Below are 23,935 nucleotides of genomic sequence, written 5' to 3'. Positions count from 1 at the left end.
TCTTGCTTGACTTCATCCTTGTACAGAAGCAATCTGCAAAAACAAAGGGAAAACGAAACATCCTGTGAATGCTCTTCTCAATCAGGACAAAGTCTACGATGACTCAAATCTCGATCAGGTGTCACGCAACAACAACAAGCAGCATTCTCAAAGAATCGGTTAACGTTTTCCACTTTCCGATATGTCTCTGTTACTGTGTCATGCATTTGCATAGGAGTACGACGTTTGGAAGTAAATAACCCAGTGACAACAATCACAATAAAATAGAGGTGTTCTATACACACACATTTCCAAACTTGTGTTGCGCATTGCGACAACAGCATACAACGAATCGAGAAGCATTGCATGACTACGTATTGCGGTTACCAGCTGTGATGGTCTCGAAATAAAAATAACAAAAAAAAAGGCATAAAGACAAGAGGTATACTCACATCCTTTCAAAGTTGCGTCGTCGATGAAGGTCTGATCGGTCTCAGTCGTCGACAGCTAGCTTATAAGACCCTTCATTTTTGTTTTATTTCAAGGGAAGGAAGGATCACGTGAATGCATCGTGGACAGCTTCTCCTTTCGCAGGAGCAGCATGTGAAATGCGATACCTCTTGCCGACGCGCTCTTTTTTCTTCTTCTTTTGGTATGATAACACAACCGCGAAACACCCGTCTGGCTTTTTCCAAACGCTCTTTGGGAACACCAACCACACACACACAAAAAAGAAACCGTTATCGCCCTCGCAAGATGAATTTTCGACTGGTGGTATACGCTGTCTGCCACGTACGAGCTTCCAGCAGTGAGTGTGCCACGTAAGAGCCAAGTGATGTGAGTATTTCAAACCATTTCTTGTGTTACAGTGTATTTTATAGCTAAATGAAATGCGGGCATGTATTTGTTTTAAATTCTTTTTATTGTTTCGCTCAGATGAGACAGCAGAGACATGGTAGCCGATTTCGAAAGAGTGATACCGTAACCGCTGTGCTTTCCATTCCCAATGAGTCTTGCAATATTGTACACATTGCCGGGACATCGTTCTATTACTTGCCTGGGTTCGAAGCTTATTTCACATAGCTTCGAGCACTCGAAGTTATAATAATTGTGCGCGACATTTGCTTCTTTCAAGCAATGCCATAGTTGACGTGTATCATTTTGCGACAGATTTACTCCGTATCTCGTCGGATGACCATTGCTGAGCCAAAGGCGTACGGCAGTTACTGCAGCTGGACATCGGTGGACGTAGATGTTATGGTCAATCTGAGTCACGGTAGTGCATTTTCCCTGTTTCAGTGTTGGTTTTGTAAATTCTGTTGTAGCTACGAAAACGAACAGGGAAACAGCACTCAGAAAGGACAAGGTGTAGCAGAACATCTCCGGACATCTATTTACCATGACGACCTACAGTAAAATGAGACAACTCGTCATGGATTTCAATATTTATTGGTAAGCGTCTTTGGGTGACAACCTATTTTGCAACAGGTCAATTGTCATGTCGTTTATGTACACAGCCAGGTAATGGTAGCCAGTCTTCATTGCGTAGTACATGATACATAGACTTTCGGCCACCAGTTGCATTACGTCGACGTCACGATCACCGTAATAGCTGAATATTGAGCTCATCTGTTTTCCCCATTCGGAGACCAGGTCGAACGGGTGGTCGGATAGGTGCTCACACTTCCTGTGCACCCTGGCATACATTGTTTTTGAAGACTCCCACACAGTCTTTTTCGCGGGAAGGTTCAGAGGCAGGGACTGGAACAGGAAAATGTCTCTGGTTATCTTAAATGCTGCGACGAGCACTGTGTCGTCCGTTGACTTCGATGAACCGCATTCTAACACGTCATTCCAACAGGTATGAGGATGGCGACATTTTCCTTGGAGTTGATGATCCTGGGTAACGTCCCGCATGCCGCACACATCATCACCCGATTGGGACCAGGAATCGCCAGCGTTGGCTGGCTGTTCGACATCGGACCAGTGATCGCCAGTCATTTCGTCGTCGGTGGTGGCAGGTAGTTCTCCGGAACCCAAGTCCTTCTACGACTTCCAGAAGGTTGCAACAGGTACTGCACCTTTCCATTCCGAACGCGTCTTTTTATAATGCGGTGGCCCTTTCCAGGCTGCACACGTGTTAATTCGCTTGCATAAAATTGACCTTCAATAGGTTCTTCCTGCTGGTCACGTAAGAGATAGGTATTCGGGTAACCAATCTTGACTGCTCTCACCACAAAAATTTCACGCGTAAACGAACCAAGATAACTTTTGACTAACTGGTGTCTAGACTTTGCTATTCTGACAAGCTGGCCAACGCGAAAACGTGGCTTCTCTGGGGGTTTGCTCGGAGTAGGATAGAGCTTTTGTCTAAATAAATGTTCATTTTCTTTGTTGACATCCACAGGTCGTGCCGACAGAGTTCTATGAACACGATGATTATATGCTTTGACCAGAGGCTGTAAAATTTTCAAGTACGATTTATGTCCCTGATATTCAAAAGCACGATAAAGTGGCGTCATAAGACTTCGAATAGATCGTTCTGCAATACTTGCTTTCGTATTTGAATTAGTGTGGAAGAGAGATATCCCTTTTGATTTTAAAAATGCTCCGACTGACTTATTGGTGAACTCTGTACCTCTGTCTGAATGAATCAGTCTCGGAGTCCCAATACGTCTAAAAGCGAGTCTCAGTCCACGTATAATTTCCGCTGCTCGTTTATTCTGCACAGGCACTACAGCAAGCATACGAGAAAATGCGTCGATACAAAACAAAAGATAGCGAAAACCCTTGTTGTATCTCGACAGTTTCTGAAGGTCTTTCAAATCTATTTGGAATATATCCTTCGCACCCAAAACGATGGTCTTCCGGAACTGACGTGGTCGCTTAAGTTCTCTGAAGAGAGAGTACACATCACTGGTTTCCAGGAACTTGGCAACCTTCGCCGGCTTTTCACCGATCGCTCGTGCGAGTCGTTGAACACCACCTAGAGCACCAGGATGGTATACGTCCACGTAAGCAGCCATTAGCACAATTTTCTTCCACGAACACGAAGTCCGTCGAATGACAAGTAGGCATTTATAACGGCTGCCACGTCACCTTTGTACCAAGAGGGCGATCGATTGTGCAGTTCGTATTTTATAAGCTCGATGACGGAACTACTTGGAACAACGCGAGAATGACAGATAATCCTTCCCTCTTCATCTATCGCAAATACGGTCTTTAGCATCTGCAGAATGGCGAGGGCCTTCTTCCTGTGTCGTGCGGGAAAATGCGCCAGAATGTTTTCGTCCCGAAGGTAACCACAGTGTTCCTGTTGCGTTTCCAACGTGCTCAATACCGGTTCCATTCTCGAAGTCTCTTAGCCGCTCTTGTGATAACCGGAGAAATGCGTCGACGAGGTGTCTCAGGTGTAAACGTAGGACTACCGGCTGATGGCTCTGCAGTCTCCTTTTCAAGTCGAGATGGATGTACGATAAGTGTCGGTATATTTAGCTTGACCAATAGTGGTAGGATCCTCTCGAGATACGCGGGTCGCCACACATTTCGCGCTCTTGTGACCAAATAATAAACAAGGTCTACAACGTTGGTATTTGGTATTTGTTCACCATTGACAATGAGCTCAAACGTTTTACTATTCCAGCCGAGCACGGGTTTTAGTAAACGCAGTAATTGGCTTGCTCTCATCTTGTAGCCGCTGCTCATAAAATTAACGATGGCATCTTCCTCCTCGTCCGCTTGAATCTGTGTCTGCTCTCTTGTCGATGCCACATGATTTGTCTCCTCACCTGCTGCACTAGGCTGTCTTAATGTGTTCGCGGGAGGATGCAATAGCTTGTGCAAGTACTGGATGATCTCCTTGGCCTTGATATCATCAGGCTCCTGTTTATTCAATATCGACGGAATAGTGCTTTCCCGATAGGGAACAAGCTCGTATTTCTGCATTATTTAAATGCCGATTGCTTTTGCGATGCTTTTGCCCGCTAAACTTGAAACGAGACCTAACAAGGGGGGCAACAAAAATTGCAAAAACCCGCCGGACTGATGAAGAATCCGTTTAATTTTCTTCACATCTGCACGGTCTTGCCTGGAAGCCAGTGTCCTAATGGGTGTTGCAAAAGGCTGCAATTGCTTTTTAACTTTCGCCGGTACGTCGATGTTTCCTTTGCAGAGGTTCATACAAATCTCCCTGATTGTTCGTAGCTGTTCCCTGCTGGCATGTTGAATCAGGTTGTAACGATCTTCCCCTGTCTTTGCTTCAGCGATCATACGAAGGAAACGAATGTGTTTGTTAAGCCTTTTCATGACCTGTATACGATCTGTCTGTGATCATCCGGGAAAATGTTGGTCCACACCTTATAGTGATCGTTGCTCTGTTGAGACAAGTCGATAACTAAGTATGAGTATGGTTTCTGACAGGCATCTTTATATATCGTGGGCAACAAATCATTTCGCCCGAAAATCTGCCTGGACAGCATACGCAGCTGGTCTGTAGTGCGTGGTGAACGAAATAAAACGAGAGCCGTGCTATTGAATTGTATTGTGCGATACAAAGGGTCGTTGACGAACAGGTATTGCGAGATGAACACAGCCGTGATTGACAGGTGGTGACACCCAGCGATATAAAATTTGCAGATTTCTTTGAGTCTTTGTCGGTCGGCTAAACAGTCGTCAAATATAAATAATGAGTGGCTATAATTCTCCGGATCTGCAGGGATGTCTTGACTGAAATTTACTTCAGGAAGAGTATCGAATACCGGCTGCTTATAAAGATAGATATACCATATTTGCTTGAACGGTTTGTCAAAGAGGACAGCTCTGTGTTTAATTAGTCGTGCCACGAAGGTGGATTTCCCACTTTGACTAGCCCCTGAAATTGACACCGAGGCAGGCGTCACGAACCTAAAAGGTGCTATCACTGTCATTTCGTGCAAGGGAATGAAGTCTGGTCAAGATACGTTTCGTTAGATAAACAAGTCCGTGCTTGCAAACTGCAGGGAAAAAAAGCAAACTGCAAAGGTAGGTTCGACTGCAGAGTTGACGATGTAAAAAAAAAGAAGACTCCTCAAGGTTGCCATGCTGGCAACTTCTTATATAAGAACTGTCTGACGCTCAGCTCCTTCACTCTCGAACCTCCTTCTGAGGAGGTATGGTGTTCAGAATGATGAAATATTTTGCAGTGTTCTAACATGTGCTCCTTTTGTTTTCAGTCGGTCCAACGTGTCCGAAGGATCATCGTCGTCATCATTGCATCAGTGTACAAGTAAGCATCATGTCTTCGTCGATCTTGCATAAACTTGACAAGTTAAAGAAATGTGGAGAGTTTCAAAAAATGGCGACAATTCCTAAAAACATCAAGTATGATGTGGTTGATGTTAACAAAATTGAAACGAGGTATGGCGAGGCGGTCTACGTAGAAATTATGAAGGATCACGAGCACGTAAAGGTGTTCCTTCCAGCTCGGTTTCATAAACTAAGCACTCAAGACATCGAAGACATGAGGAACACGAGCGGGCTCTGGATGGAGAAGAAAGAGCGAGTTGGAAAAGAGGGGAAACGTCTTCTTTCGCCAGACATCGTGTTCGGTCAATCCGAGTAAAAAAATAAAAAGAAATGGTGACATGCCACCTTTGTCCTCCGGCCGATCGGCAGCACTACACAACAGCGCTGGGACTTCAAGTTCATCTGGCTAACGTTCATAACCTTGCAACACCCTGTATCCCATTTTGTGAGACACTCTGTACGCTCCGCAACTATACCAACCGCTATGAGCTTCATCTACATGACAGAGACGACGACGGGCAGGATGTCAGCACATTCTTTCATGAAAACGGACGCTACCTTGCCGGTGTACTTCGACATTTCGGATTTCCGTTACGCTTTTATGTTTTGCTGAAGGCGGAACTCGGTCGACATACGCCTGAGGATGAGATCATATTTGTCACTCAATTTATTCCTTCGAGTGTGCATACGCTGTGGTCGGAACGAGACGTAGAACGTGCTGTCATTGAAGTAGGCACTGAAGTCACCAACAATTTAGAAAAGCTTGAAATGCAAGGGTCGGGATTTTTCTTATTTCGAATTCACGCCTGCATTCTTCATGTCGGTCGTCTCGCACCACAGCTCATTGGTTGTACCGACTTTGAATTGCCAAACGAATTGAAAAAAAAAGTGTCGGTGTCTTCTGAATGTCGACCTTCACGAGGATAGTGAACAGAACATGTGTTTCGCATTTTGCGTACTTGCCGGTCTACATCCTGCAAAGGGTTCTTACAGACGCAGAGCTTCATCCTACAGGTCATACCTGTCTCAATATGTATTTCCAGAGACGTTTCCTGTAGTGTTCCCGAAAGATGTAGAAATGTTTGAGAAGCAGAACGATGTGAGCATTAACGTGTACGGTTATGACAAAGATGAAAAATATGTTTACCCGATTAAGGTTGTTGACGACCAGTGCAAGAAGCATGTCGACCTACTGCTGATTGACTTCCATTTTGTACTCATTACTAATTTCAATGCTTTGTTCACACCACCTGGTTATTTTCACTGCAAACGGTGTACGATGGGTTTCACCACCCCGGGTGTACTCGCCGATCATCTACTAATGTGTAAACAACAAAAAGTGTCCAAGACTATTTTTCCAAAGAAAGGTGAGACACTGTCGTTTGCCGGAGAGCATTTGATGTCGGAAGTTCCCTTCTACTGTGTATACGACTTTGAGAGTGTACTATCACCGTGTTCGGGAGGCGGGAATGTCTACGAGGAACACATCCCTTCATCCTTCTGTCTCCTCGTCATACGCTCGTGCGATTCGTATGTCTTGAAGAAACATATTTACCGTGGTGCAGACTGCGTTTCCGTTTTCATGGAACTATTGCGTAATTTGCATGATGAGCTGTATGCGATGTTGCACGAGACTGTGCCCTTGCAAATGACCCCAGGAGACGAACTCGAACATTCTGAAGCCACTCACTGTAACATCTGTAAAGAACCATTCACTAAGAAGCAGAAAGTGCGAGACCATGATCACGTAAGTGGAGAATTTCGCCAATCATTGTGTCAGGGATGTAATCTGAAACTGCGGATACCACGGAAAGTGCCCATCATTGCACATAATGCCAATTATGACCTCGGATTCATAGTAGCTCATCTGCACCTGCTTCGGAAGACAGACATCAGAGTGATAGCCTCCAGTTGTCAAAAGTTTAAGGCTATAGACATTGGTGTGTTCCGCTTCATAGACTCGTTAAGCTTCCTCAATGCTAGTCTCGACACACTGACGAAAAATCTATGTGACAAAGGTGAATCTAACTTCAGGTGTCTGCGTCAGTTTTTCGCAGAGGAGGACTACTTCAGGTTGGTTGTACGTAAAGGGGTTTTCTGTTATAACTACGTTACCTCTTTTGAACGTTACGACGAGCCCTGTTTGCCATCACGTGACCAGTTCTTTAACCAACTGAACGGATCAGAAGTGAGCGAGGAAGATTACCGCCATGCGCAAAATGTGTTTGAAAAATTTCAACTGAAGAGCCTGGGCGAGTACTCGGATTTGTACCTTCTGACGGACGCATTGCTTCTGGCAGACGTGTTTCAAAACTTCCGAATATGGGCGTTGGAGACGCACAAAATTGAACCACTTCATTTCGTGTCACTCCCGGGACTAAGCATGTCTTGCGCACTAAAAATGAGCCGGATTAATCTGGATTTAATCCACGATTCCGATGCCTATCTGTTAATTGAACGGGGCCTGCGTGGTGGTATGACCCAGTGTTCAACGCGAATGGCCACTGCAAATGTCCCAGGGACAGATCAGTACGATCCCGAAAAACCAAAGACCATAATTCATTACATGGACATAAATGGACTCTATGGCACAGTGATGCGTGAACCACTCCCATTCGGAGACTTTGAATGGCTGTCACCCGAAGAGGTTGCAGGTTTAGATGTAACCCTTGTTGCAGATTATGCAGACGTTGGTTATTTTTTAGAGGTAGACCTGGCCTACGTACAAGAGCTCCACGAACGACATAAAGATTTACCGCTCGCGCCCGAAAAAATGAGCGTCCCGTATGAGTTGCTTTCGGATTATCAGAAAGACCTGATGAAAAAATTTAACCTGCCACAGCATGATATAGAACCGAAATTACTCCTTACACTGCTTGACAAGAAGAAGTATTTTCTTCATTATCGCAGTCTAAAGTTGTACCTACAGTTGGGTCTTCGGCTCGAGAAAATTCACCGGGTGCTCAGGTTCAAACAAAAACCATTCCTGCGATCCTATGTTGACTTCCATCATGAACTACGCAAGCAGGCAACCAATACCTTCGAACGTAACCTGTACAAGAGTTTAATTAACTCCGTATATGGGAAAACATGTATGAATGTACGAAAGTTCGTCGACTGTCGCTTAGCAACTTCCGAGGAGCAAGTGTTGAGATTCTTGCGTAAACCGAACCTCAAACAATTCAGGGCTCTAAGCTCTAACGTAGTCTTGTTTCAGTTCGCTCAATCGATAGTCCGTATGCGACAGCCACTGTACCTGGGGTTCACTATTCTCGAGCTGTCTAAAGTCATGATGTATGACTTTTATTATAACAACTTGCTTCGGGTAGCCCCGGACACAAGGCTCTTGTATATGGACACAGATTCTTATATCGTGATGCTGAGCGATGAGAAGGCCCTTGCGGAGCTCGCCGATACCCACCTTGATACATCTGGTCATTCTTGTGATGACTCGATGTATTCTACGAAAAACAAGATGGTGCTAGGAAAATTTAAGAACGAAATGCCCCACGACCACATCCTAGGGTTCTGTTGCCTGAAACCAAAGCTCTATGCACTAGACCTCCATAGTAAAAGACGATACAATCGTGCTAAGGGGGTGAAACAATGTGAAGCCCAGAAGTTGCATTATTCAATGTACATAGACTCTCTTAAGCTTGGTGAAGTGTACAAAGTTTGTCAGAACCTCATTGTGCGCAAGGAAAATATAAATAAAAGTGTATGTGTTACGAAAGTAGCTTTAAATCCCCTAGACACAAAGCGTTTCATTTGTGAGGATGGTATCCACACGTTACCCTTTGGGTACGCATCCAATGGAAAGATGTAGACAGTTTTTATGCATATGTTGCCCTACCTGGCTGTTGTTGTTGTAATGCTGTTTTTTATATATATATAAGATTGTGCCTGTAACGACATGGAAATAAATACAATTTTATTGTGTCAAAGTACACTGCAACATGACATGTTGTCTGTCTTTCTTGGGAATTGCTTCCGTACAAGGACGGGTACCAGCTTGTCGTTCAGGGTGAAGTTCGTTGACGAAAATCTCTGAGTGCACTCTCGGAGTGAGAATCCACAAGCGAGCATGCTGCCTACATACAGGCAGTAGAGGCCACATGTAGCTGATCCATAGCCCTGAAGTCTTTTCTTGTTATAGTAAAATGACCTGGTAGGATGAATGAATTGGTAGAATTCTTTGTAGACGGGCTGAATACCGTAACTATCAAAATACGTAACTACATTGTCACCGGAAACATAAGTCATGGTCCAGTGTTCACCGTTACTGCTCCTTGGAGCTGTGTTAATCACATAAATCCCGGGTATGGCTTCCTGTCTTGCGATTTCATTGCATGCAAAGGTTCCCCGAAACAGTTCTCTGGTGCAGTAGTGTCTACTGAATGCTGCATAGAACTGCCACTCCTCCATGTTTATTTTTCAGACAAATTTCACTCGTCTGTCTTTGTTGATTTCTAGCACACGTGGTGTTTCGGATACAAACAACACCGTAACTGCTTCTGTTAGATTGGCAGCAAACGTTAGGGTCAGACGAACGTTGGCTTGAACAACAGGACAAAGAGCATTCACTTCTGCATCTGGAGTCAGATGGTAATAAAGCATAAATGTCTCTTTTGCATACGCAGCTGGAGCTATTGGTATATCCTTGCGTTTTAGTTTGTGAAGCAGGTGTATATAGGCTTTGGAATAGATGTCTCGTTGGAAGTCGAACTCATCCGTGTACTGTTGTCCACCAACGTCCAGTAGTGCTCGTTTTAGTTTGAAGTTCTCAAGCTTGAATGGGTTTCGTGGTCTGCTACCTTGGTAGGCATCGCTCCTGACCATCAATACTGTTAACTTGGAGGGAACTCGCTCGCTGTACAAGTCGTCAAATATCACCTGAGATTGGTTAGGGGCGATGGTTCTGTACTTAATTTCCAGTCCTCGGAGAAGGTATACTGCAGGTGTTGTTTGAAGTCTTCGTTCTATACCAACAAGTATACTCGGCGATAACTGAACACGTCGGAGATAGAGCACGATACGTGAAAATTCCACAGTGTGCTTTTCTGTTGCACCATCAGCTTGCAAGAGACGAAAATCATCCGACGCTTGACGTAGCACAACTCGAATATCGGTTCCGTTAAGAATGAGCTTCTGTTGTTGACATATGTCGCTGAAGATTGGGCTGTACATGTCACACAGTGCCGATCCTTTGGTTCGCTTGTAACGAGCGAAAACTCCTTTTGAATCAGATGTGGGAGCATATACCTCACTCGTGCCTAAAGGGTCTGGCTCGTATAACATTGCTGAAAGGGTGTGTGTCTGAGTTACATTGTTGGCATTCGTAATGATGTCCAAGTAGGAACGGTAGCCATAATGTTCGAAACTCGAAACCAAGGTTGAATTCAGGTAGATATGTACGTGTTGAAACAATGATGAACCAAACGCTTGGACAGGTATGACTGCATCAGGTGTTGTTGAAGTGCTTGTTGTAGTTACCGCTGGATCTCCATTCTTTCGAATGATCTTGCACTGAATATGCAAAAAGCTGGATTGAAGATCAAAGAAGCCCCCACCGAGTCCCGGAACATTGTACTCGATCACTCCGCTTGATGTCGGAGCAGATACTGGGAAAAACTCGACGTATTCAGACTTCTCCAAAGCAAAATTTGTAGGTGGAAGAGAGAAGAGTTCCAGCTGGTTTGTAGTACACAGACAAGAATCTTTATGCACTACTGCAATAGACATTTTTTTTTTTCTGTCAAGTAAAGAAGTCAGATTTCCTCCGCTTCTCCGCAGGTCGAGCTTTTTTAATGGCCTTGCGTTTTCTTCCTTTCCCTGTGAGTCTCTGAAGTAACTCGTCACGAGTTTTATGCACTGTGCGGTCTACTCCTTTCTTGACGGCTTCTCGAAATGATGCTCCTTGCTGGACTTCCTCGGCTATATGTCTTCCAGTATCAAGGAGCTTTCTTCCAACGTATGGCGCTACCTTCTTGGTCAGTATGGGCAAGAAACCCCTCAATACGTCACCAAATATGCCTCCTCCAATCTGATAAAGCTCGGGAGCAGTATAGTGTGGTAGATGCTCTCGCTTTCCTGCACCAAAATGTGCTATGCAACATGGTGGGTTTGTTATATACATTTACGTAGGTGGATCGTCAACCCGACACGTCCAGAGCCAGAAATGAATGGAATGAAATCACCTATCTCGTTTGCCAACTCGATTTGAATGGTTGTCAATTCCTTCGCAGATACATATTTATAGTACAGGTTTGTGAATAAATAAGACATCACATCATTCCTACCCTGGACTCTGAATGGTATCGATCGAAGAAGTGGTGCTGTCACGTCACCCACAAATTCGTTCTCGATGACATCGCAGTATATGAAAATATAGTTTTGAGCAGGGAATAGACAAACGTCTCGTTCGGCGACTGCATAACTTGAGAAAGTTGTCCTCTTTCCGAAGCCCAACATCAAAGCCAAATAAGGATGAAAGGTCACATAGCCATCGTTCATGCGTTCCAGGTGACAAATTCCGTTGTATGGGTTACATACGAGGAGACGAGCATCTTGCGACAAATGAAGTTTTGTTCGATAGGCATGGTTAATGGAATTAACGAGGTCCTTCCCCGATTCGTAGTAGCCTTCTGGAACTTCATACTTTACCGTTCGTGAACGATAGGTAACTATGTTAATCGTTTCTTCCGTATCCACCTGGTATTTGAGTAGCTTCACGGGTGACCCTCTGTCCAACTCTCCACAGCCGATTATCTTTTCAGCCATGCCAAGCTTAGCGGCAAGAGTTGCGCTAATTTCCAAACCATAGTTCAGAGGAAGTTGTATCTCATAATGACCGCTACCACGTATAATTCTTGTCTTATGCTGCAAATGTTTTGCTAAAAATTGTCTCAAAGACAAGAGAATGTTTTCATTAGCGTTGAACTTGACCTTTTCTGTTGCTTCAATCGTAGAACCAAGGAATGTCGTTTCCGATATACTATTGACTGTGTCAGTTACATTTTTAATCGCAAAAGGGATGTTGATTTCTGTTAAAGCGGCCTCCCACCTACCCTCCAACGTCTGTGGATGGGCTAGCTTTACTCGGAACTTGCTCATTGTGTTGTCGGGAAACACATCCAAAGATGCATTTGAGAGCAGGTTCACATAGAACTGGTCAACCATGTTTTTTTTTTCTCTTTTTCTGATGAAATTTCTACGCGTACGCTTAATTTATATCGCCAGAAAATGCGTTGACGTTGTCACAGCGAAACTAGCGTGCTGCGGTTTGAAACCGAAATTACAGTCGGTCAATAGCTTGAAACCAGAGGGCATCTGGCAACACGTAGGAATTCGAAACTGAAACCAGAACTACACGTGGAGCAACCAAGCTTGGCGTCCATTCATTTAAAACCGAAACCGAAACTACAGACGGCCAAAGCTTGAAAACTAGAGGGCGCTTGGTGGGAACCGAAACTACCTGGCGCTCTGACGCGGCAACCAAACTAGGTGACGGACTGACGTCAACCCGATCGGAAAAATACTATTAAATGTCATCAGATGTTATTGCCTGTCATTTGTGTGTTATTACATGTCACTTGCGTGTTATTACATGTCACTTGCGTGTTATTACATGTCATTGCGTGTTATTAAATGTCATTAAACGTGCATCCAGGTGCCCATCAAACACTATCGACACGTGAGTTCCCATTGTTTACCTGAGTTAACCGTTACCTTATCCTGGCGGCGCATGTTATCGAAACCTGGGAACCCATTGTTCACACTATCGATACATGATTTCCATTGTTTTCTGATATATCTTATCGTGCGTGTGCGTGTCGCATGTAACCTGAGCGGCCCATTGTTACCAAATGCAATATCTATCACTACTAGGGATGATGCCACCTGGATAGGCAATGAAACGTTTACTCTCTTTATTCTTAATTGTTGTGTTAAGCCAGTGTTCTGAGTAAAGCATTTTACATTATGAACTTTGTTTGAATGATGATTAGTGGCGAGCTTCATACCCTGGGCCACTACTCTAACAATTGCTTGTGGTAGTGTGGCGAAATGGAATAACGAGCCTTGTAGACAATTTACTTGGCAATATATTTATTTCTCTCTCATAGGTTGAAGAACCCAGTGTGGTGTTACATAACGGAGGGGCACGTAATTATACAAGACCGATCACCAAAAGGCCTTGCTTTTGACTAGATTAAAATGTGAAGCGATTGTAATATAACAAATGCTGCATGGTGGCGATATGATAGGTTCTCCTCACGAGTTGTCGCCACAGTTACGGTTAGTTGAGAAACTGCATATCCAGGTAGCAGGATCAAATTTTAATTAGGCTACTTTGGCCAACACGCGAGCGTAGAGCACAGTGTCAAAAGCCCTTACAAAATAAAAAGAATACTACATCTACATGGACCCAGAAATCAAGACAGTTTGAAATGCTGTGAACGAATTCCACTACGTTAGTTTTGCCTGAATACCCTTTTCTAAAGCCATGCTGGAATTTAAAAAAAGAAATTGACAGAGTCAACTTAGTTGACGTGGTAGTACATGATGTGCTCCATTAGTTTACAGGGAACCCTAAAAAGTGGAGCTGGTTAATAGATAGAAGGAGCATAGTTGTCACCTCTTCTGAAGACAGGAATAAGCTTGAGACCTATGTCCTCGACTCGCACACATACTAAGAACCTTTGACACAGATTAACGTATCTTCATTCCAGCTCTTTCACTTTCAGATGTTCATCTCCGTTGAGTGGTCTGTCATTCTTGTAATACAGATTGGAATTGAAATGCAGGTGCATAAGGGATGCTCTGAAAGAAAAGAGTTTGGTTTTAGTCCTCTTAATGTTTCTGAAAACGAAAACAAACTTCACGGTGTCTATTCTTCTGAAATGAGCAATTCCAGGATGACAGCAAAAAATATATCTTGCCATATCATTATATCCACCTGGCACTTCAATTGAATAATGGCAGTTGAAGATGACGATGATTCAATTTAATGACGCATAAGCAACTCGGGCTATAGTGTGCCAAAACCATGGTAAAACTGTGACTTGTTAAATATCAGACGATTATACTAAAATAATATACTTTGTTGGTTGGTAAATTGAGATATAGACAAAAACATGATATGATAAAAATAAGCAATTGAAGAAAAGGCAATTGTTGGCTTTGTGTGACTGATGTCGAGTTTGCCACACTACGTGTTGAATAATAATGTACGCTGATACGCTGTAGCATATAAAGTACAATCATACACACGCTCAATATGTGGTGGATATGTGAAACCAATATACACATACTTACATTTCAAACTTTCTTGAAAAAGGCAGTCCAAGTCTGTCGGATTTGCCAGACTCTACACAAAGCCAGTAAGCACAGTGTGGAATGACTGATTCATCTTTCGAAGGCAGAGGTGCAGCTACCACGACGCTTCGTTATCTCAATGCTTCGGAGCGGCATAGCCTAGTAAGAAGCCATCAGAAGGATCTCATAACGATAACTTGGTCGAAAAAGTGGAGGGTTCTGTGGGATATGTAAGAAAGCATACGCGTTACACAACAGCTACGAGAATGATCGACTGCACCTGCATGGTTTTCAGTACGTAGACTTGGAACTGAAAAATAAATGTGCTAACCTTGTTGATACTACTTTTCCGTCAGGACCACACGAGAGCACATTTGGTTTCTTTAGTTGAAGGTATCATCAGGTCCCCATGCTCCTTTGAGATGCAGCAGACAGAAGTTCGCTGAGGCGAGTGACTGCCGTTGCGGTTCGTCGCTTCGCAGCAGATCAAGAACAGTACACCGCAACGATAGGTGAAACGTTCAGAATATGGTGACCAACTCTAACACCAACCCAATGACCCGAACAAAGAGGATGAACCGGGAGTCACACAAGTTCGCAGTTCGCAAGCTCGGCATACGGCATCCATTACAGCTGACCGGATACGGAAGCATATATCGAACGCCGTGTACAGATTGAAAAGAAAATCGTAGAAACTGTTGCAGGTGATAAATGCAGGGTATATTTTTCTTTTTGAGGCTCTGTAACAAAAACATATTAACGTAGAAATGCCATTTCATGAAGGAAATTGACAGATATTGCGTGACCACGTGACGCGTTTGAGCCAATTGTGGGTGTTGCGAGTGGCCCCCGTGTTGACGTCATCTTGATGGTGGACCGGGGTGGATATTCTATATAAACGTATGTTTTCTCGGTTTGACGCTAGGCGTGCTGCACTCGGATGAAGTCGAATGTTTAAAATTCGAGTTTAGAGAAACCGTGGGGTTTTAATGCGTGAATTTTCGCATGGAGAGTCCTTGTTGGGTGCTTTATCGACTACAGGTACGAAAGAGCTCCCACAGTTTCTGGTCAGAGTCCCTTTAAAGCGGGACCACACGCGAGTGTGTTGCTTTTTCCGGAAACGGCTTCGTCGACGCAGGTGACTCTTTCTTCGAGTTTTAAGTAAATTTCGTTTGGAAAATATTCGTAACTTTTAATATCCACGACATAAAGAATTCGCATTATGTTATATAGAAAGTATCAATCCATTCGATTAACTTCTCTGACATCGTGAAAGAGTGCTCGTCAAAGTGAGCCCGTCAAAAATCTGCCATTTGCATCGCGGCATCTGATAATAGATTCGCTTTTCGCGAAGACTTCGTATTATCTCGCAGGCACTGAACCCGAATGCAGTTGTAAAAGTCGATGACACTGTGTCGCGAACGCTTTGACTTATCCCGCCGCAATCAGTTATCTTGCCTTATTTCCCGTTTTGCCCTATCTTGGACGGCTCATTTTTCCTATCCAGTCATACAAACGGACACTATGTTGACGAAAATATTTATTTATTTATTCCGCAATCCAATCGGGTTGCTTGGGTTTTGCTTTTTACTAGTAGCTTCCAGAAGGCTTTTTTTACTACGTCTGGGCTAGTGCAACTCATTGAGAAATATATATGCACTGTGGAATTTAATTCATGAAATATGATAAGTTTTCACAAGAGATTAGTGATCCTTTTTGTAATCATAGACTGATGTATCATGCCTCTAAATTTCAATGACCGATCCTTCTCCGGCAATTCTATCCTTCGGATGTTGAACTTGTACAGAGTGTAGTCGGGTAAAACCTATTTGATGGTCAGGTCTCATTCCATATGAGAATTCTTACACATAGTGTGGAATATTCGTCTCCTCAGCAATCTTCATTTCTAATCATAAGCTGTTTTCGTTGCGATGTGTAGAATACATTACAATGATGACAAAGAATACAATTATTATTTCAATTATATGCTTGTTTATTCCGATAAATTACAGTTCTATTCCAAACTCTGAAGTTTTCGTTTATCGTGATTGATGAATTCCGAAGACATCAAGTAGTTCATTCTGATTATTGGGCGCTTGAATCCAGCGTTGATTAACGCAGGTGATATGTTGTCGCCGTGTTTGTATTGCTTCAACAACTTGCACTTTGTCGCGATGAACTTGCACAGTCTCTTATTGATGTTTCCTTTCTCTGTATGAAGATTCTTGAATGGCGTGCAAGAGAGTATTAGATGAAAATCGTCTGGTGGTCCACCGCAATTGATATGTTTGTTGAGTTTCAATAAATGATGATACATCAGACCTTGCACAACAATATTGAACTTCTGCTCATTCGACATCGCTGACTGGTAGAATAAAATAATTGCGTTTGCCTTGGTAGTGGAACATATCACGTGATAAGATTTTATGTACTTTCCATCTCAGATATGTGTAATTTCAACAAATCCGTAATGAATCGTGCGATATAGACCGCTTGTATATGATAATTTGATCTGACTGCTTTCTTGATGAACGCAATGCCCATTGCAATGATTACAATTACATCTGGTCTTGTGTATTTCAATTCTTCGTTAGTAAACCTCAAAAACTCCACCATCAATCCCAGTGGCCCTTTCGACGTTGATGTGCAGATATTTTTATAAGTATTGTAGATTCGGCATATAAATTCTTGCACCTTCAATTCTGTAATTTGTACCATATCTCCGAATACGACCATGTCTAGGACGTATTGAAAGGCAGCGATAATGGAATCGTTTCACGGCTCTTCCTTTTCGAAGCAGTTTTTTTATCACATCTTCCCATGATTTATGGCAGTGAGTACAAAATCTGTCCATCTTTTCAAAGTACAGCAATTGTCTCTTCTGTTTTCAAGTGCATGTCTACACTTAATTAAAAGCATATCTATGTTTATTTTATTGATTAAAATTTTATTATCTGGTTTAGAATGCTATAATCTCCACCTGTCGTGAGAATTATTGTTTCGATTTTGTTTCAAGTATTGTCTCGACCGATATTCTATGAGTTGTGAACTTACTGCCTGAAATAATTATTGTCTTGTATTTGTTTCAATTGTTCACTCGATTGACATAAGTACAAATAATCTCTGAGTTGGGAATGCCTCACAACTCTGAGTTGCATTTCACATTTGATATTTCTGTGTGGTTCATTAGAAATTTCTGTTGCAAGATATTACAAAAATTGATGTAATTAAATTTGTTTCTCGATTTTGATTGAGTATCGTTGCTACCAATTAATAATTTGGACTTTCTCTACATCTTCAATAACAATATCGCATCTCTACAAACTTAGCCGACTTGACAACCACTTTGACGAAAGATTTCCATTTCAGGGAAAGGATGCGAAAAGATAGTGACCCCAGCGAGTGATATCGACATCTATTTGCGCTGCACAATAAAATATATCGCCTTTAAACTCTCTTATCTGACCTCTAGAGCGCCCCGTTTGCTGGACGAAGTAATATAGCCCCTAACCCTTTGAGTGATAAAGCATGCGCGGTGCTATGGTCACATAGATAGAGACATAAAGTCTAGACATCAAGGTTCGTAGTGTTTGTTAGAATGAAAATTGTATATTGTTCGATTTTATGATGGTTCAATGATAGATTATTTTCCTCTGTTGTTGTTTACGTGTCACCGCGTGTTCCTCTGTTCTTCAGCATTAAGTCTGAGCTATATTGTAATATTTCGCCTTTTGATAGATTGATTAGCTATTATTTCTCTATGTGTTGGATGGTGCGCAGGTTTGGCTCTCTATTAATTGTAGGTGTTGATTGTGTTGTTTCTCGTTATTTCCTTACGTCTATGCTGTTCACTTAATCAGAAATTAAAAGTTGAGTAATGTTGGAATATGAAACTGAGATTCCCTATTGCGCTCAAAATGTTATGACAGATATTCACGCTATTGCAATGATGCTTCTCACGTATAGGAATATTAGACTTTTTATAATACAACTTGTAATTTGATTGTAATCATATTGATTAAGAATATCTTCTTTGTAGTGGTATAGATTTTATTTCCTATTGTCGTTCGTGTTCCGCTGTCTTCCATACATCTATCGGCACCTGTCTTCAACAAATCAGGATCAGATATCATTAGATCTGGTTGTTGGCTAGGAGCGTGCTATGTGGTGAAGTTCATTTTTAACACGTCTACTTTCTAATGAGTTTGATTTTTTCTTCTGATTTTCTGAATGATAGATTACTCTGTTGTTTTGATTAGGAATATATTCTTTGTAGTGGTATAGATTTTATTTCCTCTTGTGTTCCTTTTTGTTATTTGTTCTGTTTGTTGGCTAGGAGCGTGCTATGTGGTGAAGGTCATTTTTAACATGTCTATTTCCTGATGAGTGTGATTTTTTCTTCTGATTTTCTGAATGATAGATTACTCTGTTGTTTTGATTAGGAATATCTTCTTTGTAGTGGTATATATTTTATTTCCTCTTGTGTTCGTGTTCCATAGTCTTCCAGGGTCTCTGCTGTTCACAGTTAATTACATACAACTATCAGAACTTCCCGCTATTGCACTGATGGTTCTCACGTATAGGAATATTAGACTTTTTATAACATAACTTATAATTTTGTTTATAATCATATTGATTAAGAATATCTTCTTTGATTAAATGTGGTGATCGTTTTCTCGTTTTGATATGGTGTAGCTATTATTTCCCTACATGTTGGATGATTGGTTCTATATTAATGCTATGTGTTGATCGTGTTGATTCGAATTATTGCCTTATGTCTGTACTATCCACTTCATAAGAAACTGATTAAATAAATTTGTGTCATGTTGGAATGTTAAACTTAGCATATTGTGGTCGAAATCACTTACACCTATCAGATTCTCACATCTCAGACTTTTTATAATACAACTTGTAATTTTGTTTCTAATCATATTGATTAAGAATATCTTCTTTGATTAAATGTGGTGTCCGTTCTGATTCATTGAAAACTTGTGTGATTACAGTTAATAAAAAATATTGTGTTTGATTTGTGATACCTATTCAATGCTATTGTATCATACCTGTAATAAGTATATAAGTATATTCTTTGTCACGTGTATTGTGTTCCGTCTGCTTCAGATTTTTGGCTAAGTTTTTCCCATTCACGCTGAGTCATAACATAATTTCTGACACTAATGACTTTAATAAATATATTTTCGCTTGTACTTTTGTGTATGGCTATCCTTTGCATGTAAACAGCCTACTGCACACCTGTTGTAGCTGAAAAAAAATCACGATTCAATCACGATGCTCAGGGGCAGGGGTACCGTAGTTTCGCCCCCATGTTGTTTCTCAACCATCTATTACTACTAATATAGGATGTTGTGAAAGTTTGATCAAACAAAAAGCTCCATTTTGATAGCTGCGGTAGTTTCCAACACACAATTATTCTGCTATAGCCAGAAGAGATGTCCTAGGATAGTACAAGACCCAGTAATTTATCCAAACCCCCCCCCCCCACACACCACCAGACACGCGGGAACTTTTGAGCGCAATAAATTGTACTAAGCAGCAGACAGTGCGTTCGTTTATTTCTCTTTCGATTTTCTGTACGACTGCATTTACATCGGATCCCGTACGCCTGCACAGCTGTACGCCGTGCAGCGATAACAACACATGCAGTCTGAAAACCCAACTTTACTGCGTAACACTCTGGCCATCAACCATTTTGCCGAACGATACATTTATCGGTTCACAGAACAGTGGAGTCTTTTTCTAGGAGTTATCGTATAGGGTGGCAGTCAAAAGGCCGAAACTCAAAAGGCAGAATTATCAGAAGGCCGAAAAATCAAAACACCGAACAATCATATGGCCGAAAACCAGACGGCTGAAAAATCAAAACACCGGACAATCAGAAGGCCGATAAGTCAGAAAACCGAATTATCGAAAGGCCGAAAAATAAGGAACCCGAGATATGAAAAGTGTTCTTCCAACAGCGATAAAAAATTAGCTCTACAAATTACGTAGGATAAACTGGTTGTGAATTAATACAGCACATAAATTATTTCACCGAACTTCGCGTTAATAACGTACTTTCGATCACTAACGGGAAAACAAAAAGGAAAAGTACACATATGAGTGATTGTGTTATTGTATGCATTTATTGTACACAATGTCAGTAAGTTAAAATGAAAAATTACAAGCTATGCGATGACATTTCCCATTCTCATCCCATTTTCAACAACAACTTCAACCTAGGTCATTCCTAAAACCAGTTCCCTATCATCAGCTCAAAACCGCACCTAATTGTTCGGCCTTCCGATAAGTAGGGTGAGTAGCCGAGTGAAAGACCTGGGACAACTGATGACCATTCTGGAAGAAATTATATATGTGCTCCTGTGTCAGGGGACAAGAGTAGTCATTATACAGTTCTTGAAATAGAACGGTACAGAAGGGTGCAGGCGAAGCAATAAAGAAAAAAAATCCTACAGACCTTGTCATAGAGATCCTATGCAAGGGCCCACCTATGCACCCACGAGGCACTTTCTTTTTGTAATAAACATGTTGTATATTTTTTCTCTAGCCAGTCTAGCCAGCCGAGCACCAAATGCTACGCATTCCAATTATTCGATTTCTGATACAAGAGCTAGGAAACTTTTTTATAATCGTATAACAAGAACAGTCCCATTCAGGGTCTTCTACCTCTTTGGCCGTTTCATTTTCGGCCATGAGATTTTCGGCCTCATGATTTTTCGGCCTTCTTATAGTTCGGCGTCATGATTTTCGGCCTTCTGATAGGCTTCCTATCGTATACATCTAGATTGTCACGGGAAGGCGTGCGCAAATCTCGAAAAAGAACAAATCTACTGGAAAGAGTACAATATCATATTCTCAATAACAATGATCCTGAGCGTACTAAGGGCCAGTTCTCACTTGGCGACGCGGCGCACCCGTCGAGACTGACAATGTTATGTAAGGAGTGTCTTTTATCTATTTCACAAGTGGGTGTGTGGGCCGGCTCATGTAGAATATGCACCCATGAAGGCTGACAAAGATTCAGGATCAGGAGAGAGATAGAGAAAGATCAGGAGAACCTTCGCCTGACCTAACCTTGGTCAGTCTCGACGAGTGCATATTCTGCGTGAACTCACCCAATCCCCAACGTGTGAAATACATAAAAGGCTCTCCTGAGAAAACCTTCGTACCTCTCCACGGGTACACAGCCCACACGAACTGACCCATTACCACACGTCTAAATAACGTAAGAGCACGGTCCTTTGATACTCTCTCTGGTCACGAAACTCCGCCGGAAAGTTAGCCAGGGACCGGAGCTGCCGCGCGGCGGCGCGCGCATAAGCAGCAGGTGGTGACGGTCGCGTCTGGCGCATCGTAGCCATATGTTCGCGCGTGGGCTGAGCTGGCCGTTTTGGATGTTTTTGAGCACAATAACCAAATAATGTTGTTCAACGTATTGCAATTTTGTTCTATTTTACACGTGCACGGGTGTGCAGCGATATATAGCTCTCTGAGAAGTATAATCGGTTGCGGACGGAGGATAACTTTCAGCCAGAAATGGCTTTCACACACCGACGTCCAAATGGGACTGATCGCAAATTTGCAGCGGCGCTTTGTCACTTAAAAACGCTGTGTTTAGGCAGTTATCTCATCGACACGCTTTACTGTAAGTGTTTCGATCGCATTTGATGCCTGAAAAAATGAACTTCTCCACCTGCGCTACAGCAATGAACCCAATCATCATTTACTGCAGATTTACTATTTTGGTAGCAGAACTCTACAATACTGCTATTGCAACGTGTTTCCCACACCATGGAGGTTTTAATTAACTACATTTTATGATTGTATTATACATTTTATGATTCGCGAAACAACAGTGATCACAATCAGTGGTGACAATGAGGACTTTATATCACAGAACATCAATGGCCGTGAGTGACTGGGCTTTAGATAATCAATTATGATTATCGGCAGAAACAATGTTCCAGGGCAACTCATGAAATGACCAAATGCCTTACGACCTTGGATGGCCAGACTTATTTGCACTGTTCACCGACAGTGGTGAATCTTTCCTGCCACCTGCAGCAGGGCGTGATCTGGGTGTAGCCAGGTTAAGCTTCTTGTTTTTCTTTCTTTTTTTTTTGCGGGAAAAGAAGTGCAGCCGACATCTAAAAAAAAATTAAGCTCTTCAGCTGTTTTCTGGATTTAGTGCGCACTGCATCCAACGCTAGGACCCGGACATATGACATATATGTGAGGTACATGTTACACCTTTAAGGTTTGCCGGACCTGTGCCAACTTTCTCAGCAGGGTGTACTGCTTCTATTGTGTGTCCCACAGCTTCCGCTTTATTCAGTCAAGTTCTGCTTTTCTGCAGACATGTCAATCAGTCCGACAGGAATTGTTGCAAGTTTTAATGCAGGCTAGAAAAGATAAATTAATGAATGCGTGTTATTATGGCCTCTTGTTGGCTGCATTGCAGTCATATGTTACAACAGACAAGTTTCAAAGGGCTTCTATGAATAGTAACGCCCATTCTACTCTGATGCGCCTAGCTGTCTGTCTTGAACGCAGAGTTCTCCTGTTCCAACGTCGATGAGAGGCGCCGAGCTTCTACCACCACTACTCATCCGTTTTCTTTTCGATGACCGTTTCGCTGCTGGCACCCTCGTCGTTGCGCGACTTTTATGCTTGGGGGTGCTCAAGTATTGCGGACCCTCGTCAAAAATTCGTGGCACGGCCTCAGGACGCAGCTTTGACCTGTCGTGAGGCATGGTGACCTTCTCTTTGCTTGCGGTGTCATTCAGAGCTTCGCGTGTCACGAGGAATTCGTCCGCTCTGACAATGTCGGATGCGTCAAAGTGCTTCTTGCACACACGTGTCCACTTTGACTCAAAGCTGAAACGCGAGTCCTCTTTCTGAGGTATCGAACGCTTCCACTTGTCTCGCTTGATGGCATCAGTCGGCAACGCGAAAAACGATACCTTTTAACCAGAATTATCATATCCCGATTTCCGAGCGACACGCTGAGATACAACACGTCTGCGGCATGCACACATTAGCCGAAATCTATTCACAGTCTAAGGATGCACGTGGATTTCAGGAAGAAGCGTCTAGACTGGTCAAAACGCAGGCAAAAGGAGAGGCATTTACCCGTACCAGCTGGCGTTTTCTCCCCACGTAGCGACGCGCGCGCCTCCGCGCGGCGGCGGTTCTCCCTAGGCAAACCTGACCTATTGTTCTCCGGCGGAGTTTCGTGACCTGACTGTCTTGCACGTACTGGCATCCTGCCCTCACTTCGAACACCAATGCCAACAGTATTTCACTGCATTCTACAGATACCATGTCCGACTTCACCCAGCCC

General features: G+C 42.7%; 1 protein-coding gene across 2 annotated transcripts; it reads left to right on the top strand.

Moving 5' to 3' along the window:
* The first annotated feature begins 405 nt into the window (after positions 1 to 405).
* On the top strand, positions 406 to 9,222 carry LOC135378984 (uncharacterized). Of its 2 annotated transcripts, none has more exons than XM_064612190.1 (4): positions 406 to 816; positions 1,150 to 1,431; positions 1,841 to 2,051; positions 5,190 to 9,222. In XM_064612190.1, the coding sequence occupies exon 4, from the start codon at positions 6,200 to 6,202 to the stop codon at positions 9,086 to 9,088; it is 2,889 nt and encodes a 962-aa protein (XP_064468260.1). In that variant the 5' UTR covers positions 406 to 816; positions 1,150 to 1,431; positions 1,841 to 2,051; positions 5,190 to 6,199; the 3' UTR covers positions 9,089 to 9,222. The 2 variants fall into 2 exon arrangements, with proteins under 2 accessions (XP_064468260.1, XP_064468261.1); XM_064612191.1 differs by having other exon boundaries at positions 406 to 1,431; positions 5,190 to 5,242; positions 5,439 to 9,222.
* The last annotated feature ends 14,713 nt before the right edge of the window (positions 9,223 to 23,935 follow it).

This window comes from Ornithodoros turicata, chromosome 1 (genome assembly GCF_037126465.1).
Source record: "Ornithodoros turicata isolate Travis chromosome 1, ASM3712646v1, whole genome shotgun sequence".
Taxonomy (NCBI): domain Eukaryota; kingdom Metazoa; phylum Arthropoda; class Arachnida; order Ixodida; family Argasidae; genus Ornithodoros; species Ornithodoros turicata.
The sequence above is the reverse complement of the archived record's forward strand: the minus strand, read 5'-3'. Positions and strand labels throughout refer to the sequence as shown.

What these genes read in the sequence shown, in the direction of transcription:
- LOC135378984 (XM_064612190.1), top strand. Translation starts at nt 6,200, where the DNA reads ATGTGTTTCGCATTTTGCGTACTTGCCGGTCTACATCCTGCAAAGGGT.